Source organism: Pholcus phalangioides, unplaced genomic scaffold (assembly GCF_987345545.1).
Source record: "Pholcus phalangioides strain wild (caught in Gottingen) unplaced genomic scaffold, Ppha-v1.0 ptg000009l_1, whole genome shotgun sequence".
Classification (NCBI taxonomy): Eukaryota; Metazoa; Arthropoda; class Arachnida; order Araneae; family Pholcidae; genus Pholcus; species Pholcus phalangioides.
Window position 1 is genome coordinate 24,444,600 of NW_028301602.1, and position 21,948 is coordinate 24,466,547.

Below are 21,948 nucleotides of genomic sequence, written 5' to 3' on the forward strand. Positions count from 1 at the left end.
GCGGGAAAAATACGTAATCAAGTATTTTACAATAGAAAAGTATTGCGCTGCATAAATTTCTATTTTTTTTTCCAAAAATTTGAACTCGCAAATGATACGAAATTTCTCACTTGGGCAAATTTTCCCAACGAGTTACCATCACTGACTATACATACTGTAGCGGGCTCATCGAAGGAGAGAAAAACCAGTTTCCGCCGAAAGCGATGCTCAATGGACAAATAAACAGCATAGAGAACATTATCGCTGTTTTTTTTTTAACAGCGAGCATGTTCATTTAATCTGATTTTCATGGTGAACATGGTCGCAGTGTTAAAAATCAAGAATGTGAAAAATCGACCATCGCGGCTCACTGCTAGCAAGAGGGCCATAGATTCAGTTTTTTAGATAGTTCATAGATAGTTTTTTCACAAAGTGAAATCCACGGCCGATTTAGACTTCTACGAAAGCACATGCATAAATCCGGGCCTTCAAAAATAAATTAATAAACGAAAATAAATCGACACCACTGATCGCAGCGCCATCGCTTAAATTCATTACGAGTGAGAATTTAAAGAAAAATCTGATAGCTCCATTTCACACACAGGCAGATAATCGGGTTGTTGCAAAACAGACTCGCAGGCGCTTCGCTTCATTCTTGCCACGACGTTTGACTTGGAAAAAGTTTTTTCTTTCCGCTAAGCAACCGAGATTGAAGATTTGGTAATCAATCCAAGTGGGAAACTCGGTCAGCGTGATGTTCTTATCCTCTGAAGACGACGCCCATAGCTTGTCGAAATGCATAAGGAATTTTTAGTATTTCCTGGTATTTGCCTTATTCATTGATGATTTTTTGAGTATTATAAGTCATTTACTCTTCCGCATAATTATCGTAATAAAATATGAATGCAAACGCTGCGTGCGTTTGCATTCACACACAAACTCAAATAAGCATCGTTTGAAAATGGGATAAATATTTTAAAGAATCGTAACAACGAAAATTACAGGAATGTCCCGTAAATACGGGAAAAGGGTTCTGCATGAAGCTCGTGACGTCACTGAAGAACGCCACCTCGCCTATAGCCATTCGATCCAGTAGGCCGATTTGCATGCACCATCTTTACCCTTTTTTTTATCGTATATCCAATGGGTGAGATGGCCTTTAGTGGCGTCACAAGCTTCGTGTGGAGTACTTTTTCTATAGGTGGAGTTTGTCGATATTGCGAATCATCATTGTAGTATCAGTACAGTAAGTCCCGGCCTAAATGCGTAGCTCCGTGTGTAGACGGACTGAGAAGTTTCCTGTTTATTAAAAATGTTCTATTTCGATCTTGCACCTTTTTTCATCCCTGATTTAAAATTTTCTTTTCTAATTTGAAAGGAAAAATATATCGTATCAATCACTCGAAAGAAGCTCGTAGGAGAACTGTAAGTGCTCTGCGCATTAAGCATTTCTAAAAAGAAACAGAGATAAAAAAGAAATCTGATCTATAAAAAACAAGTCCCCCCTGATGATAAAAAATCTGTTCACATCTCGATGTAAGAAGATCTTTATAGAAAAATGCATGTCGAGAAGAAACTGGATTTTCACATGAGAGCTTACACACTGCCGGCACGAAATTCAAAAGAACTTTGTAGATTTAAATATTTGCCGCGTTGGGGTTTGAGGTAAGTAATTATCAATTCAAATGGTTTTCTCTTTCAAATTTACACACTAAATGCTTTATAAGTTCAATTAATCATACTCGATTCAGATAATCTCACGTGATGGGTAATGTGTGGTGCATTCGTAGAATTTAAATGCAAATTTGGAATAAATGGGTTTATTTATTACGTGTTTTTGAATCCTACGGACAAACAGAATACATAAAATAGTATTCGAACTTTCCATTTGTCTTCTTTATGCAGAGAGCTTATTCATCTCGATAGTTCAGTAATGACAAAAATTGCAAGTTATTAATATTTAGTTGCACTCGAAAAATGAGTCAACTTTACTGTTTGTAGTTTTGGGCCCCTATGTATCCTTAGGATCTTATATGATACTTTTCAAGACTTTCACGCCTCCTTTTCGTGTACACCCTTCACTTATTTCAATATCTCAGTAGTACTTATGAAAATTAAAAGTGTGATTTCATTTTCTTTCGTTCAAACCGAGCACAACTCAGTTCTATCACCATCTACGGGCGCTTTGCTACCTAGTGAGTTGTGCCGCAAATGTAACCGTTTGTGTACGCACGTGGTGTTGTGTTTGATTTTTCAGTGGGGCCATCTATATTTCAGAAGTGAGTGATGCGTTATGATTGAATTGCATTTGTACTGTTTGTAGTTCTGCTGCTCTCTGTGGCGAGACTTTTTAAGGGGGAGATAAGCTCGCATTCACGCCTTGAAGTTGGAAACCACAGCCGACCACCACTGTGGCAACGGTGGGGTCGAACCCGGGACCGTCCCTATGACCACTCTACCGCCAAAGAGGCAAAAATGAAAAAAAAAAAAGTGATTTGTGTAAACCTTCGTTACACTCGGAAAAAGAATCAACACTGATTCTTTGTATTTTTAGATCCTATAAAGACATTATAAAGAACTATTCAAACCTTCTCTTTTGACACCTCTTAGATACGTTTTGAAATCATAGGTGTACGCAGGGGAAGGGGGCATAAGGGGGATCATGCTCCTCTCCAAGTCGACCAAAAGTTTTTTTTTTAAATATCTTCACAAAAAAATTGAAACGGTGGAAAACTTTTCCATGCGCTATTTAACAATTTCTTCTAATTAAAATGCTTTTTGACCGTTGTCAACTCAAAATTTCTCTGCAAAAAATTCCTTGTGATTCCTTGTTCCTAAAGTGGATCCCCCGACTTTGGTAATGTAAAAAATTGTGAGCGATAAAAATCTGTAATGCAGTGACACTCTCTTTTTTGTGGACAGGGTGGGACAAAAAATATTTTAACATAAAAATATTTGTAAAAAAAAAATGACTATAAAAAATAGAGGGTTTTTTTTTGAAACCTTCAAAATGAAACTTAATTATTGTTTGAGTGAAAAAGAGGGGGGGGGGTGATCGCATCTGTGGGCTACTTCACGAAACACCAACTATGGCCATATCGCTATATACTGCCATTAGTGAGATGGGCTGGAAGTGAAGGTGCTGTCTATCGGTGGTCGCCTCGGGTTCGTTAGGGAAAATATCTTATTGATATCTTCCCTTGGGTTCGAACCCGTGACCCTGACAAGAACCTTCACGATGGTAGACGAGCATCTTCCCACCACATCATTCGGGCTCAACACATCTGTGGGGTGACCGTTTCAATGTATTTCGTCACACCCGACTTTATGTATTTATCTCAAGTGAAGCGAAGGATGAATTCTTCACCAAAAATACATTACATTGTATTTGGTGTTTCCGATAGCAAAACAAACAGCATATGAGAAATCAGTGTAAAATCTATGACAAATTGCCGATAAGAAGCCTTGATTGATAAGAATCTTTAGAGATTATCGTTTCGAAAGTTGCGTCTAATTCATCACATTTACTTGTGATTATGCATAATATCCAACTCGCCTTGGTTATTATTATAACATCAATGTATTAATCAGACGTACCGACATTATACATAAACTTCGGTCTAGAATGACTACTGAAATTCGATCGGTATTACTGGTTATCTTTGTACTCGATGATTAGAGATACGTAAATTTTGCAAAAAAATAAATCGAAAATTTTGCATTTATTCTCGAAAAAAAAACAATATTGCATTTCAAATCAATAGATTACGCGTCTGGGCGCGTACGTCGCGTGCGATTCCCTTTATGAGCCCACCAATGATAGTGCAAAATGGTGTCACAGCCCTTCACTTAAGAGTATATCTTTTAAGGTGTAAATTATAGCTTGGGAAATCACACGAAACAATTAGCGACGCCTAGTGTAAAGCATAAATTATCAATATTTCGAGAGAAAGTATTATGAGGTGAAACAACTTCAGAAATGAGCTGTCAATTGAACACCCTACATTTTATAGGACTCTGATTTGCATATTTCCAGTGATTGACTTTCGTGCAGTGCCCATCTATCGACAAAAATTTGAACTAATTTTTTTTTTCCGTATCAAAAAAATGTCATCCTTTATGAGAATAACTTTTTCGCTAACCAAATTCCTTCAATTTTAATGAACGTTTAAGTCATTTACGAATTCATGAAACGCACTGTATTTCATTTTAATTTTTATGGCAAAATACGTGTATCGCACTGCACGTATTACGTAAGGGCAAAACTGATAAGTGCTTTGAATATTAAAGTGTTATTTCCATATGATTTTCTTTCATAATTATTTATCAAACTTACCAATTTCATTTGGAATTACGCATAATCGCTGGTGTAAAAGTGATAAACCAAACAAAAATTACATTACATATGTATATAATATTAATAATTAAACTCACCGAGATGATTGGTGATTATTTATAATTATTGTCTTGTAGTATTTACCGTAACATGTCTTAGGAATTTATTTCAGTCTAGAATGATGAATCTGATCAGTGATGTTGGTTTTGTTTGAGCATGTGTTGGCACATGTGTGAAGAAAACCAACAAAACATAAAAAGACCAACCATATAAATTTTTATTGCAAAATACGTGTAGTGTAAGCATCCCATCCGGGTAAAAGTGATGAACGGATTAAATGATGGAAGGCCCGAGAGAACTGTGTTGTGCAGAAACACGATGCAAAAGACTTATTCACGTCTAAATTCGGACGGGTAGATGGCATAGCCAAACGAGCGCTACTGTCGTGGTCGTAAGATGCTCGTCTGCCACCGTGAAGGTTGACGTCAGGTCCCATGTTCGATCCCAGGAAAGAATATATATCGGGGTGGCCAACTTCTTTCTGTTCACGCGGGCCAACATGATGGGGTTAGGAGCAGCGTCACGGGTTACATCAGGGGGTTCCATTCCTCATTTGTATACGGGGGGGTCCTATCAATTCGTAAATGGTTTAAAAATTCATAAAAGTTAAAGGAATTGGTTTTTGTGAATGGCGTTTGTGACAAAAATTATTCTCACCAAAGATGGAGGCTTTGCTTTCTTTTTTTTCCCGTCGCATTGGAGGCGCTGTATATATTGTGTATTTAGACCATTCTCGAATGTCTCCCTCTTCATCATGCCAACTTCTTCTTCCTTGCCCCACAAGTCTTCTCCTCACTTCTTTTGAAATCCCAGGCTGCGGTGTCAAGCCCTTATGTGCCACTTAGCGCACGTGCAATTTTTTCCCTGGCCAATGCGTTCAGTTATTCTTTTTTAGTCAAATGGCTTGCACGTTACATCGACTTAATGGCTGTCTTCATGGGGAGTGCGACGTGAGTGATTCGATACTTGCGAGCACGGGGCAAGGGAGCCACTGCTATAAATCTTTTTTCCGACGACACAATCAGCTTTGCTTCAGCAGTCCAAGGTTGTGAGCGATTCTATCTATCAATCTATTCTCATGAGAGGGTTTATTTTATGGCTCAGAAAAATAGTTCAAATTTTTGTCACACACGCACAGATGTGCGTCTTTTCTTCACTATATATATATATGCAGGGTGCGCGATTAATAGCCCATTTCTGCATTTTCCTGTTACTGGAGTATATTACATTAAGTTTTCATTGTGATGTCGACATTGGTGGATAAAGCGGTATTGGTTAAGTAGTTTTACCGCAATTTAACAAATTGGTTAAGTAGTTTTACCGCAATTTAACAATTCCTACAATTTCTATGAGTTTTTAAATTATTTACGAAAAATTTATGGGGCTCCTCGTACTTTATTATTATTATTACCACACAATATCACCTCGCAGGCCACCTGTTGTCCACCCGTGATATAGATAACGAGATATTTTTCCTAACGAGCTTGAGGCGACCATCGAGAGATGGCACCTTCATTTCCAACCCAACTCTATAACGGCAGTAAATTGTGTGTACGCAGTGTAGCGATGTGACCGGAGTTGGTGTGCGCTGAAGTAGCATTGATGAAAACACACCATAACCGTATTGAAAAATATTTTTAACTGTTCACGAACTAACTAGAGTATTTTGTTTGTATAGCTTCACCGGTTGTGATACTGCTTAAGTTCATAATTGAAGATTGTCCATTTGAAGAAAAAAGCCATGAAGACTTTCTCATCGATGATTTGGGGATTTCTGTGGGTTGCCGTTTCTGCATCAAGTGATCTAGGACTCGATACCGTTGCAGTCGAACAAGCAGTTGGTGACTCTTTGGACGATCGTCAAGAAGTTGGTAGACCTCAGTGTAATCAAACACTCGTTATCGAAGAAGATTATGTTGTACTTCAAAATGGAAGTTTGTTACTTCTTCAAGACAACAGAGTCTATAATGCTAATTTTTTTAGCTTTGAAAACGGCACAGTATATGTATGTGCGACTTCGGAAGGATCCACAGAAGTAAAAGCACCAGAATCTACGTTCAACACTGGACGTTTCAGCCAAGAATTTCTAAACTGCGGCCATATTCTGGTTGATAACGACGAATACAAGATTTTGGAAAACGGCACGATGTTTCTCGAACAATATAACAAATATTATCAGCCGTCCGACTATTACATCCAAGATTATGGTGCGTTCATTTGCGTTCCCGATTTTCGATAACGATGTGCGTCAGTGTCAACATTGGAGTGTAGTTTTCAAATTTACTAATCTGTTTTATAGAAAAAGAAAACTTAAAAATTCTAAAAATTCAATTATCAAATCTTCATTATTTATCAAATATCAACATGAAATGATTTCTATTATCTGATCAATTGACTGAATTTAACGATGCATAAAATTTTCAATAAAAGGAAAAACACTTTATTAGTGATTTGCATGTGGATTTATTTTGCAGTCATTCTCCCCTCCCTCCATGAGGATAAAAATCACGCACGAAAAATGATAGTGAATATTACAGAGCAGTGTTTCTTAAATTTTTTTAGCCCATGGCCTCCTTGGGACCATATTTTATTTTCGTGGCCCCTCGCGTTATCCAGGACCCCTCCCCCATAGACTGTTACAGGGGGAGGCTCCTTCCATTAAAAAAAAAAAAGAAGTGTTATTGGCATGGGTGAAGGTAGGCATTTGCTCCCCCACCCCAAGTTCACTATTCACGCTCTCGCTGATTCGTTCCCCCCCCCCCGTTCGAAGAGCCTGCATCTGTACCTCTTATGGCTCCCACCCTCATCCAAAAAGGAAATCCTTATTACTAAATTGAATTTACTTAAAACTTGATCAACAGAAATAGTATAAATGACCCCTGGGCCATGCGGGGATCTCGGGGAGGGGGGGGGGAGGGGACAATACGTTCTCCTGAGAGCCGAATTACATAGGGAAAAATGTAATTATATATAAAAATTGGTCTGTAGGGACGATCCCAATGAACCTACATATAATAAATCTCCCGCCCTTACATATCGCCCTGGATTCTCGCCTAACATGAGCTAGAGTTCAGTGAGCTTCTTTCTTTTTGGGAGTTCTATACAGGGCCCTCTCAACATCATCGGTCATCGAGAAAAGTGATTTTCTGGGGTCCACATATAGCTGCAAGTAACTTATTTGTATGCTTGCTCTCGAAGATGATACTACCGGATCTAATCGTGTAGTCTTCAAATGGGCATGAGTGCCCCGAATAGATCCAAGGTTAAGATGTTCCAGCTTCCTATGGGCTCTGAAAGTAGTCATATTTTTTCCCAACTATATATAACTTAAAAGCTTCATTTCTCCATACCTGAATTTTTTTCTGAGCTCTCTTTGGCCTCCTTAAGCACCTGTCCCAATTTATTTTCTTCGGTGGTCCCCACTTAAAATATCACCGTACCACCAGGGTTGGTATGTATTCCAGCCACATGGCTACCGGTTGAGAATCACTGTTCTAAAGCAGTGTTCCTCAACCGGAGGTGATATGACCTCCTTATGGTCCTGGAGAAGTGGAGAAAGAGGAGGGAAGCATAGGTAAAAATGAAATGTAAGAGGAACCATGACAGGTGACTAAGGAGCCACAGTGAAAAAGATTCAGATGCGAAGAATTTAAAAGAACTTTTAAAAGAAATGTAAGGAAAATCTGACTAATTTCCGAATCCAGCAGAATTACCCATAGAACTTGGACTATCTTAATGCAAGTAATAATCGAATAAAACAGTCCAGAGTCGAACCAGCCTATACTAACGCATGTGCCCATCCAGTAATGCCCTGGGAAGGACCTTACACGATGAGATTATGTACTATCTAAGCTGTTACTTCCAGCTTAGTAGGGACCCCCCAGAACATCAACTTATTCTGGAGACCAATGGTATTGAGACGACTTTGTATGAAATCCCCATAAGATATAAGATCACCGCCCTCTATCCCAAGGGTAGATAGATCTACATTACTCCTCAAAGTTTTGTTACTATACATTTTCTTCAGAAATAAATATGTCGATAGAGTCTCGCTCCAGGGTTAAAGAGAGTCCTGAATAAAGGTAATAAGGAAGAGAATGCCACGAAAGGAAAAAATATAGTTTAAAAATGGATCAGATGCGTACGCAGTGGGGCATGGGAAGGCCCGTGCTCCTTTCCTAGACGATAAAAAATTAAAAAAAATTGTAAATACTTTTGCGAAAAATGTAAAATATCAGAAGAAAATACACCTTTATATGCTATCTTAATAAATTTGAGTTAATTTAAAATGCTTTTTGAAGGTCAGTAGCTTTAAATTTCTATAGAAAAGATTTCTCGAAGAGGTAATCCTCCGTACACCCTTGAGGGAAGGAGTTTGCGCGACACAATAGTCAAGAAACAGAGTTCTAGACAGCTGAAAATCCACAGTAATTCACTCAAAGATTCTTGAGGATCTATTCCTAGATTGCTTTCAGTGAAACTGCGTAACTCTAAAGAGTAAGTATACAGCCAAACTTTGTTTTAACGACTCCGGTTTTAACTTCGATGAAATTGCCGCAAACTCGAATATAACGAGATATTTTTTGTAGTTTCTTGGCGTTTTTGATAATGATTTCTCAGAAGTTGATGCTCCGACATGCTCCTAATTAACACAACCCGTATACGGGGCACAACTCAGCAAAAAAATTTTGTTCTTTCCAACTTTTTCCATTACAAATATGTCCCGTTTTCTTAGGTTTTTGGAAGTTTTCTCCAATTTTAAATCTTTACTAAAATCGGAGATGGGTGTTATTTTGCATAATTTCTAAATTGTGTAAAAATTAATACGTCTATAAATATTTTATCTAAATTTTTTCCATGCTAAATCTTCCCCCCCCCCCATCATCATGAAAAATATTTTTTAATCATTGCAAGCTTCTATTATTTTATTTCTCACTGGGGTTATTCATTAGCTATATCTGGCGATTTCTCTGAAAGTTGGCAGTATTTTTGACAAGAATCGGTGATATCTTGTACAGTCAGCCTCACTTAAACGGCTATCAATGATTCTGCTTCTCCGGCTGTCTTGGCTCAGCGCGGAGTGTATCAATGATTCTAGCATATAATATCCGATTAAGTGGAGGAATCCGATTATGCGGGGAACAATTAGATTTTATGTTGAAAAAATATACTGTATACATAAAATTATCATATTTTATCCGAGCAGAAATATATCAGAGCGGAAAGAATTTTATATAAAATTTTAAGTTAAAAAAAATATTCATATAATAACATACCGATATCATCGCCAAAGGCAGTTAGAATAGTGTGATGTAATAGGACGAAATGAGTTCATAAAGAGTAAATTAGCCCAATGCTAAGAGAGAGGAAAATCTTTAGAAATGACATTTTGAATTGAAATAATAATTGTCATAATATATATGTTTTTTATATTTTCGGAATTTTCAGAAATCTTTAGCAATTTCCTCTGTTTTTTGCCTAATCATGGCGAGTTTGGTTGATGCATTTTTGGCTTTTCAGCATAAAACCATTGCAATAAAAATTAGTCGACACTATCGAAATTAGATTTTCCTCTTCCGTTTTCTGATCAAGTTTCCGTTCTTTCGCAATTCTTCAATTTCATCCACATTTTTTGTAATGCTTGGGAAATTTCATGCTCTTTGGCAATTTCAGTTTGAGTTTATTATCATTATTATTGAATTCAAAACTTTCAATCTGTTTCACAAACAGGAATTATTTTTTCTGATTCTAAAACATTACATTAAGCCATGGCGTTTGTGCATCTTTTTTCTTTTATTGGAAAAGTTAGCGCTCTCTATGGACTAAACGAATAAAAAAAATAAAATAACTGAATGTATTGAAGATAAAACTTTGACATTGCAGGGCACCAATTTTGGATTTTTCATAAAATTTAACTGTTAACATATTTTAATTTCTGAATCCTTCATTCAATAAAAATATTATGTACATAGTAGTTGATTTTTACAGTTGTCGTGTGTGAATTCCAATATTCAATTAAGCAGGGAAAAGTTTTATCAAATTAAAAAATTATCACATCAAAGGGAAACTTTAATATTGTCTCTAGATGGGAGAAATTTTGGTTCCAAAAGATTTTCTCAATACAGGCAAGGTATCTGGGGTATTATCCTTTACCCGATTTAGTAGGGACGACTACATTTATACGACCCTTTATCCCGTTTCTTCTCGATCAAATATGGTCACCCTAATCATAATAAAACAACATTTTATTGCATCTTATTAAATTTTTCATCAAAAAAGATTTCGATAACGGCATCAATTCAAGGAATCGTCAGTGTCGTTATAACCGAGTTTGTCTTTATATTAAAATGTGTCTCAAATTTCATCCACTACGAGAAATTTATCACTTCTGTCACAGAAAAAAAAAACCACATGCATTCAGTAGGGAAGCGTGCTTGCGTGTAGATAGACATAGAATATTTTATCTCTGAAATAGATAAATACATGTCATCCGCTCTAAGAGGGAAAGAATAGAAGGAAGTTCGAGTCAAATACATCATCCAATCAGAACCAGTTCTTACAAGATATTTCTACGTTTGGATCGAATCGAATTCAACGAAAAAAAGTGTATCGGTTCCAAGTTACTTTGAATTTGTTACGAGTTTCAGTTTCGGAATCGGCAGTCGTGGTTAAGTGTTCTAAATTTTAATTAGAAATGTGATTATTTTTCACTCAATAAGGTAAGTAAGCATTGACTTCTATTGTCTTGACGTTTTCTTGTGGTAAATTTACTGGGGAGAGAGATGTGCATTTAACATTCTCTCATACATGAGTTCTGATAATGTGAGATATTGAAATTTATCACCACATCCTCCTCGAGGACCCTCTGTTGAGAAACGTCTCGAATGTTTGAGACATGTTCATGATTATAATCTACAGTTACCCTGCTAAATCGGATAAAGGATAAACGGATACTACTAAACGATAAAATTCTCCTGCACCAGAATTTATCCCATATGGACAATGTTAAAGTTCCTCGCTTAATATGATAATTTCAACGACTTTACCCCGCTTAATGAAATATTACGCTTCACGCATCAACTGTTAATACACATCAACCACTATAAACATAATGTTTTAATTGAATGAAACATTTGAAATTAATGAAAAATATGTTAGAGATAAGATAAATGCATGTAGAGAGTTACTGCTTTCCAAGTATTCACGTTTTATTTTCAATACGTACATTTGATTATTTTATTTTCGTTTTCTGTTGATTCAATAGACGGCGCTAACTTTCCTAATACAAAAGTAAAAATCTTGGGTATTATGATAATTATAATCAAGTATACAATTTTATTTTCATTTTGATGTCTGATTTATTCGATAAGATATATCAATATTGATCCTTTATCAGTTTTGAATATACAAACTATACTAATGTCGTAAAATGACAATTGAATTGTTTTCCACATAATCGGATATCGTGTGCTGGAATCGTTGATATCAATTATTATATTAATATATATTAAGCGGGGTCGACTGTACGTTACGGTAAATGTGGTAATTCGAAAACTATGTATAATCACTAATTTCCTCGGAAAGTTTTATTATATTTATAACTTTTTTTTCGCGGCGATTATGAGTAATTCCCAAATAATTTGGTAAATCTGATGAATGTAGAAAAAATTATCATCTCACTTTTCTCTTCATTTAATCGGTTTAATAGTTCTACCCGTACGTGATGCGAGCAATAAACGTATTTTTCCGTAAAAACTAAATTTTAAATTTATTTGGGAAAGATAAAAACACAAAAAATAATATCAGTCTTTGTAATATTATCTTTCTTCACACGTATCACCATGTTCAAACAAAACCAACATTACCGATGGAATTCATTATTCTAGACCTTCTTCCTTGAAACCGAGCACGACTTCGGTCTACCACCATGGCCAATTTACTACGATTGAGTTGTGTAGGTAATGTGTGTGTGTACCTAACACACAGGGGTTTTTCAAAGTGTGCGTCGCGGCTCCCAGGGGGCGTCGACAACCTTTGTTTGGGTCGTCGTGAAAGAGCGTGAGATACAGTAGAACTTGATTAATTCGAATTCTGGATAATTCGAACTTTTATTTTGAATTTTGAGAACCACTGACCTAACAATTTGAGTGTGTACCTTGTGTTGTGCTTGAATTTTTTTAAGTGATGCCATCTATTTTACAAGCTATATTGTAATGATTGGAAATGAATTGCAATGATTGGATATTTATACTGTTGTAGATCTGTTGCTCGCATTCGCACCTCGAAGTTGAGAAACACAGAATACCATCTTCAGCCGACCACCAACTGTGTCTCCCCTGGTGGGGTTTGAACCCGGATCCTCGCGTTGTGAGTCCGTCATTAAGACCACACGACCGCACAACGATTCCGGTAAATTTGAGTGATTTTATTGACGATTCATCCATCATATTTACCGATACGATCTAGTGATTATGTATAATCGTCGATAAGTGTTATAAACTCGAACATGTGAACAAAATTTACTAAACTCACTAAAATGGTCGGTGATTAAGCTGGGTCGAATACATTTATCTGGATTCAGGCACACTACTACTTTACCACACCATGTCCGTCCACATCGCTATATGTAATTTATTACCATTAACGAGTTAGGTTGGAAACGAAGGCGCCATTTATCCGTGGTCGCCTCAAGCTCGCTAGGGAAATATCTTATTTATATTCTTCCCCCAGTTCGAACCGAGGGCTTTGACGGCAACGTTGCTTCACGGTGGTAGACGAGCATTTTACCACCACGACAGTCGGGCGCTGATCCAAGCACACTGAAGCTCTATTCGAAAGCTGCTGGAAAGTAATAATCATAACACTGAAGCTGCTTTACTAGATTTTAGTACATACATAATACATAATCTTGACAAATCTAGGAAAATCATAGCTGTATTTCTAGACATAAGAAAAGCCGTTGACAGTGTTAATCATAAAATCCTTCAATATAAGCTTGAGTCATGCGGAATTAGAAACATCCCCCTAAATCTTAAAGTGTCATATCTGAAGAACAGATCCCAGAGAGTAAGATGTAGCTCTCATTCAAGTAAATTTTTAGGGGTTAACCAAGGAGTACCGCAGGGATCTGTTCTTGCCCCCCCCCCTTACTCTTTAATATATTCATAAACGATTTATGTAATCTAAAAATTGATGGCAAGATAATCACGCTTGCTGATGATACAGTCATACATTACTCTGTTGCTATTTATGAATCTCCAAAATACAGTAAATTCTGACATGATAAAACTAGAGACTGGTTTCATGCAAAGGATCTACAACTTAATATCTCTAAAATTAAATATACTAACTTTTCTTTGCATAACATTCCTGCCTTGAATATTGACGTTATGATTCATAAACCTAACATTAACACTGATTGTAACTGTCATAAATTAGAACAAATGAATACTATAAAATATCTGGGTATTTATATTGACTCTGGCATGAAATGGAAATCAAATGTTCATAATCTACAAATCAAATTAAGATTTGCAATATATAAAAATTTTATTTTCCAAAATATTTTGTTAATCGCTCTTTTGTAATCACCCTTTAATACTTTCACTGTTCCATTCTTACGTATTATACGGGTTACCTATTTGGAGTAGTTTGACTAACTTAAAATCTATTATATCACCACAGAAGAAAATTGTAAGGCTAATTTTTAATGACTATTATACCCCTTTCACCACTCTTCGAAAGTATAGAAATCCTACCACTTAGATACTTATATTTTTATAAATCCCTGTTGTGATTCTCTGTAAACGTCAGTACTCTCCCTACCATTAATATCCATTCTATCTTCTGCTAGGCGTAACGCCACATATTCTTTGCCAATTATATTCACAAAAATATTAAAAAAAATTCATTTCTCCTAATACCCAAGTTTTATAACTCTTTTTCCATTGAAATTAAGAATGATTCCTCTCTTTTCACTTACAAAAAAGTTCCTCAAAATATATGTTGATGATATCTCCACGCACTTTAAACTTTTTTTAAAAGCATTTGTCCCCACACTGATTATATAGTTGACTTTTTCCCATTATATTTATCATCTTAAATATTTTGCCTTTCCGACAGTAGCTCAATTATTCAAATCATACTTATCATCTCTAATTTTGATTTTTAAAATGTACCCCCCACGCGTTGCCACAATCATGTTATTACTATAATCCCCCCCTTCACCCATCTATTACTTGATATTTAACTATCAATTCTTCCCCCATTTATATTTGTGTGTTTATATACAAGTGTATATATATAGGTATTTCCCCCCTTCACACATTGTACTTTTTTTTAAGATCAATAACCCATTGTCCAGTATGTAACAGACATGTTTACCTTAGATGAAAAGTTGTCTCTGTTTGTATATGTATGCTTGTACATGTTTTGCTAAATAAAAAAAAAGTGCGTGGTTGTAAATTTACAGAGAGTGATGATGAACGAGTTGGATTGGGAAAACGTGTGGAATAATAATAGAAAGTTCGTAATTGGAAATGTCGGCTTCTTCGCATTTCCTACAATTTTCAAACATTCTCGAGGCCGCCATTGTACAACCATTTCGAGAGATCCCGTAGGCCCCAGGAAGGGCGACAAACATTCTAATATACATACATGATCGGCAAGGATAAAATCATAATCATAACGGTTGGAAGTGGCTTGAAGAAGTCACAGTGAGTAACCCAGTACTATTTTCCCAGGTAATAGCTCTACCATCCCCAGATTGTATTTTTCTAGCAATGGTTACAGAGTCGGTTTTGAAGTCGTTTATATCAAAGAAATGTTTGTGCGATGGGTCCAGTGCTACCCATCTGCTTTGGAGCATCATACGCAGCAGGGCTAAACTAACATTTTAGACAGAAGCGCGGTAGGTTCTGGTTCATTTTGATTCAGCTGTAATGTTTCGCTTGGCCATAACGCAACTTTTTTGTAGACGTTCACCTCTCGCATCAACGGCACTTGGTGTATCATTACGTTCTATTTTCTTTAGTTAACCGCAGTAATACCACTTTTAATTAATGCGCACTCAAACAACCAGCAAAAGAATATTTCACAAACTACCCCGTTTCAGACTACTTCTTGGCTTGACTCGGATAAAAGTTTACATTTCATCTTGTATTTGTAGAAAGCCAGCTCGTAACTCTTGCCTTAGTTTTATTAGCTGCAGCATGTCAAAAATACGAGATGGTCACAATAATGTGACTCGACTGTGTATATGTTGTTGTACAATGTATTAAATATTCAAAACATTATATGAGAAAACTGAATTCGTTTTTTTTCTTCTACCTTCATTTTTCAGGTGAAAAATGAATGCAAATGCAAGACCGCAAGGCTTCACATTTCTTCTCGGCGTTATATTATATCAATTGTTTGATGGTTATGTCGACGGAAAAGCTCCCGTTCAAGTGAGTCTCTCGGAGATTCGAAGCATGAACGCTAGTTGCGGAAACACCTGCACCAACCCGAAATATTTGGAAGCGTTCGACGCGTTAGGCTTTCAGAATTGTCAATGCGGGCCACACTGCACAAAGTACAGCACGTGTTGTGTCGATTCACCTCATCGGATTTACGTGTCATGGAAATACATTCATCAAGTACCAGAATGCATTTCTCTAGACGGACCCAATAGTCACAAAAATTCTTATAGAATGGTGAACGTGTGCCATCCAAGGACTCGCGTGAGTCAGACTGTGAAAAATATGTGTCAAAGCACAAATTCGGATATCAGGGATCCATTCACGAGGATTCCGGCTTGCGACGTGAGAACGAATATCACGTACAGGAACTTTTTCTGCGGTGTTTGTAACGGTGTCGAACCGGAAAGACTGAAGCTATGGAAAGTCAAGATGTACAAAATTTTCAACCCGGACGACTCGAGAAAACTAGTCGATAACAAAGCATTTGTAGATGAACTAGTCTTTGATGAATCATTCGATTCTTGGGGCGTCTGGGAGAACGAAAATGGCAACGCGGTCTTCAAAAAAGTGTTCCTGTATACATCGGGATCCACATCAGAAGTTTGTATACCTAACTTGATATCGGACTGCGATAAAAGATGGTCTGGTCATCGGGTCAGAAAAAAATGCTACGCGTATATGTCTCCGATATACGTGAGAGATTCCCTTTCGCAATTCCATTGGCACCATTATAGGAACGTCCATTGCGCGATGTGTAATTTCGTGGACGTTACCAAAGGACTGGCGTGTCAGCTTCCTCCTACAGGAACGGCTGAAGGATCGTACGCCTTGTCTTTCGCCCTACTCATAGACGTCAACTCCAGTGATGGTAACGATGTCGGTAAAGTTAGTCGGTGCAAGCGGGGACAGTCTTACGATCCGTTCTTCAAGAAGTGTCGCTCCCTAGTGTGTGGTTTTCCTGGTTACACTATACAGAATGGTCGCTGTGTGAAAAGACTATAGAGAAAATTAATTTGGCACTAATTCAGAAAACATGGATTCAAACAGTTGCCATCGATATGGACGCAATATATTATTGCCAAGAGAATTGAAAATGTGCCTGCAGAGTGCTCTGACATGATTTGGGACCACGTGGTAATATGTGCGACATACAATTCCATCTGTGAGTCAGTCATCGCAAGTGTGAACATATCTGTAGAAGACTCATAGGTGGAATTATATATAACACGCATCACCATGTGGTCCTAAGTCACGTCATGGTAGTCTGCAGGCACCTCGATTCTCCGTGGCTGACGTCAATCGAAAAAATGAAAAGCCATGGTAATGGCTCATACAATATAAATATAAGGCAGCGTTTCTCAACCTTTCTGAACCCAAGGACCAGTAAAATGTCTGAAACAATTCGACGTACCACTAACTTACAGCATAAGTAGCGTGATCATATGTTCCATGAAATACGGGACATTAAAATTCATCAATAAAGTACATACTATGCATGAATGTCTCATATTTTGAGTTATAGACTACTATATTCCTGCAGTTTTTGCCGTTCTCACTTTTTTATGCACTCTATTCCCGTTTTCTTTAACAAAGCATATTTGAATTTGCAATCTTTACTGAAATTGTGAATGAAGATAATTTCCATTACATATTCCGTATAATTATGCTCAAATTATGTATTAATTATATCATGATAATTATGACTATAAATATTCACACATCTGAACATATTTGTCATGATCTAAAATTTTCCATCAACTACAATTTAATTCATTGCGATTTCCAGTAATTGTTCATTACCCCCCAACTGACAATTTTTAAGCAATAATTGATGATTTTGCCGACTTATGGCAACGTTTTTGGTAAAAAAATTGCCAGAGTTTCGTATTTTACCGAATTTAAGTTCTCAATTTCCCACATTTTTCTAAATGGAATATAGTTACTCAAGTCATGATGACAGTCGTTTTTACTGCTATTTGCAACAGCACTTCACTTCTCCGTTCTTCAGTGATTTCAGGAATAATTTTCGAATTTATCGACAATTGTGTTTTTTGCCTACAATTATATCCCATATTAAATATCGCATATTCTCCGGTTGAGATATGGTTACCCCTAAGAACGAACATTTTTTTATTACTGTAGGCCTACTTATATCAATTACACTATTTTTCGGTCAGTTAGAATTGAAATTACTAAGTCTGCCTGCGGACCATAGGTTGAAGAAAGCTGATAAAGGACATTTTTTTTCCTGCTTAGCAGAAACTCTGTGCACACCGATGTACTCTCATTCTTAATCATTCCCAGACGCAATTTACTGCCATTAATGAATTTGGTTGGAAATGAAGGCACTATCTATCGGTAGTCGTCTCAAGCTCGTAGACTCCAACTCCCAGACTTTAATTGTCTATATTTTGTAAACTTATTAATAATGAAAATCTTAGTTACTTTTGTCCATAACCAACAAACGGGTAAAAATAAAATTTTATCAGCCAAAATATCCCTGTTAGGAAATAACTATATATTGTTACTAGTACACGTATCTTGTATATTATATGGAGAAACTCCTTTAAATAGAACCCCTTATGCCACTTATCAAATAAAAAACACAAGTGTTAATGATCCTTCAAAGTAGGATTGATAGAAAATAATGTGCGCGTAAAAACAATACAGTATATATTTATAAGCAATAAAATAAATTAACAAGTTGGTACAACAGTTCATGCTTGTATAAAGTACAATAACATTAGTACCATACGCAAAGTGTACTTTCAATTTAATCATAATTAGGGATACGTAAATTTCGCAAAAAAAAAATTTTTAATCAGAAATTTCGCATTTATTCGCAAAAAAAAAAAAAAAAAAAAAAAAAATTCAGATCAGAAATTTCGCATTTATTCACAATAACGAATTCAAAATGAAAAATTTTACTAATTTATGTGTGTGTATGAAAAATACACACACACACAAACAACTCGAATAAATGAAACGGTTTAAAACAAAAATTTCGCATTAAAAAAAATATACATATATATTTCTATTAATTTAACCTTACTTTTCAAATGCTGTTTATACCATCAATTCAAAAAAAGTTGCATATATAGTCGGGTACACTTATAACATAACCGGTGGATAAAAAATGCGGTTGTGAACTTTGGCCCATTCACGTCTATACATTTTTATCTCTGTTATAACATACCCTGCTTAAAACACACTGTGGATATAACAAACCAAAAAAAGAAAAAAAAAATGCAGGAAAATATAGTCAAAAACAGCCTTTTAAGGACAACATTGGTTGTATATATACACTGAAGAGCCAAAAAAAAAACTAGAACACCTGCCTAATATCGCGTAGGGCCCCCGCGAGCACGCAGAAGTGCCGCAACACGACGTGGCATGGACTCGACTAATGTCTGAAGTAGTGCTGGGGGTAATTGACACCATAAATCCTGCAGGGCTGTCCATAAATCCATAGGAGTAAGAGGGGGTGGGGATCTCTTCTGAACAGCACGTTGCAAGGCATCCCAGATATGTTCAATAATGTTCATGTCTGGGGATTTTGGTGGCCAGCGGAAGTGTCTAAAGTCAGAAGAGTGTTCCTGGAGCCACTTTGTAGCAATTCTGGACGTGTGGGATGTCGCATTGTCCTGCTGAAATTGTCCAAGCCCGTCGGAATGCACATGAATGGGTGCAGGTGATCAGACAGGATGCTTACGTACCTGTCAGAGTCGTATCTAGACGTATCAGGGGTCCCATATCACGCCAGCTGCACACGCCCCATACCGTCACAGAGCCTCCACCAGCTTGAACAGTCCCCTGTTGACATGTAGGGTCCATGGATTCATGAGGTTGTCTCCATACCCGTCCATCAGCTCGAAGCAATTGGAACCGAGATTCGTCAGACCAGGCAACGTGTTTCCAGTCCTCAACAGTCCAATGTCGGTGTTGTCGGGCCCAGGCGAGGCGTAAAGCTTTGTGTCGTGCAGTCATCAAGGGTACACGAGTGGGCCTTCGCCCATATCGATGATGTTTCGTTGAATGGTTCGCACGCTGACACTTGTTGATGGCCCAGCATTGAAATCTGCAGCAATTTGCGGAAGGGTTGCACGTCTGTCACGTTTAATGATTCTCGTCAGTCGTCGTTGGTCCCGTTCTTGCATGATCTTTTTCCAGCCGCAGCGATGTCGTAGATTTAATTTTTTACCGGATTCCCGATATTCACGGTACACTCGTGAAAATCCAAATTTCATCGCTACCTCGGAGATGCTATGTCCCATCTCTCGTGCACCGACTATAACACCAGTTTCAAACTCACTTAAATCTCGATAACCTGCCATTGTAGCAGCAGTAACCGATCTAACAACTATGCCAGACACTTGTTGTGTTATATAGGCGTTGCCGACCGCAGCGCCGTAACTGATTGGTACCATATCTCCTTATTTGCATACGCATGCCTGTACGAGTTGTTTTTGGCTCTTCAGTGTATATACACGGGTTATATGTAAGCACTGAGAAAAATTAATTTTCCACTTCAAAAAGTGTAAATTACCTATATTCCGCGAAAAAAAGTAAAAAAAAAAAATTCAAATTCCGCATATATCCCTAATCATAACATAAATAACGGCATTCATCTTGCTGCTACATGCATTTTTATTGGATGGTAGAAAAATTTCACTGCGAGTGTTACTGATTTTATTTTACTCTATACAAGTATCAACTATTAAAATTTTGGAGCAAATTCAACAATTTAATTTATATTATTATTTTTAAAATGCTTATTAATATCACACAATATTAATTTATTTTTTATGCAGCACAATAATTAAAAATCAATCATTCGTTCGAATCATAACAGTTGTGTTTTTTATTTGATAGGTGGCAGGAGGGGTTTAATGATGTTTCTCAATGGTACTGTACTGTATAAAAAATCAGGACGAGGAAAAATTTGACGAGGTCATAATAAAACACATTATGACCTCGTCTGAAAGAAAATAAAGGTAGAGGGCGCATTTCATATATGTAGGAATAAAATTTTTTCTTTTCCCGCGAGCATCTCTGAGCTTATCATGCGCCCCCCCCCCCCACCCACTACAGCTTCGTCCCCAAGACAGACATTTTTTGTTGTTGTTGGCATCAGGAGAGACAGGGTAACAATTTTCTAATTTCGTTTTTGAGCATAAGGTGTCCATACAAAAAGTTGATTTCTGTATTTTTTTTCATGTATGCGACCCTATTAGTGGAGCCTACTCAATTTTGAGTATATAGAGTAAAAAAACCGACGACTCTCATATGAACACCCTATGGTTCAATGATTAGCATCGTGATTATTTCAAGTATTTTCATGATTATTTAAAGTACATGCCAGAGTTTTTGCACGGGAGCTCTGGTGATGGTTGTAATAAGAGCTCTTGATTCGTGAATATGCCCCCAATAGGATGACCGGGCACGGCCAACACCTCCTAGAGAAGAGGGGGGGGGGTTAAAATTTCCATTAGAGGGTGTTGGACGGCACGGAGACTCATGTCCCCCTCCCCATCTTGCAGTATGGCCCCTAAATTGAGATTTTTGGTCGGCTTCCAAGAAAAACTCTTCACAGGCCCTACCTATGATGAAGTTATACAGGCTGTCCCAAATTGTTTGCACAGCAGATATCTCTGCAACCGTTGACTTTAGAAACATATTTTCAATTACAAAAAGTTCTGAAATGAGGTGCAGTTACTTGAAATCTCAAAATTCGTTTGAGGAGTTGCATACATGAAAAAAAACAAACAACTTTTTGCATGGATACCCTGTACTAAAAAACCAAATTAGAAAGTTGTTACCCTGTCTCTCCTGATGCTAAATTTTTTTTTTCACGTTTCCAAGTGCAATACATATATATTCACTGAGATATTCATATTCGAAAAATGGGAATTTGAGAAAAAAAAAAAAAAAAAAAAAAAACCAGCTCTACATGCGGAAAAACACTTTCACCCGCGTTCAAAGCTGTTTTTTTCCCTCCCAACTTTCCTCCGTTTTTGTGAATTCGAATATCTCAGTGAATATTGTACTTGGAAACATGGAAGTTTTTTGTTGGCCTCAGAAGAGACTAGGCAGCAACTTTCTAATTGGGTTGGG

The 21,948-nt window shown here is 37.0% G+C and overlaps 1 protein-coding gene across 3 annotated transcripts; it reads left to right on the forward strand.

Moving 5' to 3' along the window:
- The first annotated feature begins 1,515 nt into the window (after positions 1-1,515).
- Positions 1,516-17,368, forward strand: LOC149082574 (uncharacterized). Of its 3 annotated transcripts, none has more exons than XM_089235824.1 (2): positions 1,516-1,644; positions 15,717-17,362. In XM_089235824.1, exon 2 carries the CDS (start codon positions 15,724-15,726, stop codon positions 16,834-16,836), a length of 1,113 nt encoding a protein of 370 aa, XP_089091950.1. In that variant the 5' UTR covers positions 1,516-1,644; positions 15,717-15,723; the 3' UTR covers positions 16,837-17,362. The 3 variants fall into 3 exon arrangements, with proteins under 3 accessions (XP_089091950.1, XP_089091951.1, XP_089091949.1); XM_089235825.1 differs by lacking the exon at positions 15,717-17,362 and adding an exon at positions 6,054-6,778; XM_089235823.1 differs by lacking the exon at positions 1,516-1,644 and adding an exon at positions 10,945-11,094 and having other exon boundaries at positions 15,717-17,368.
- The last annotated feature ends 4,580 nt before the right edge of the window (positions 17,369-21,948 follow it).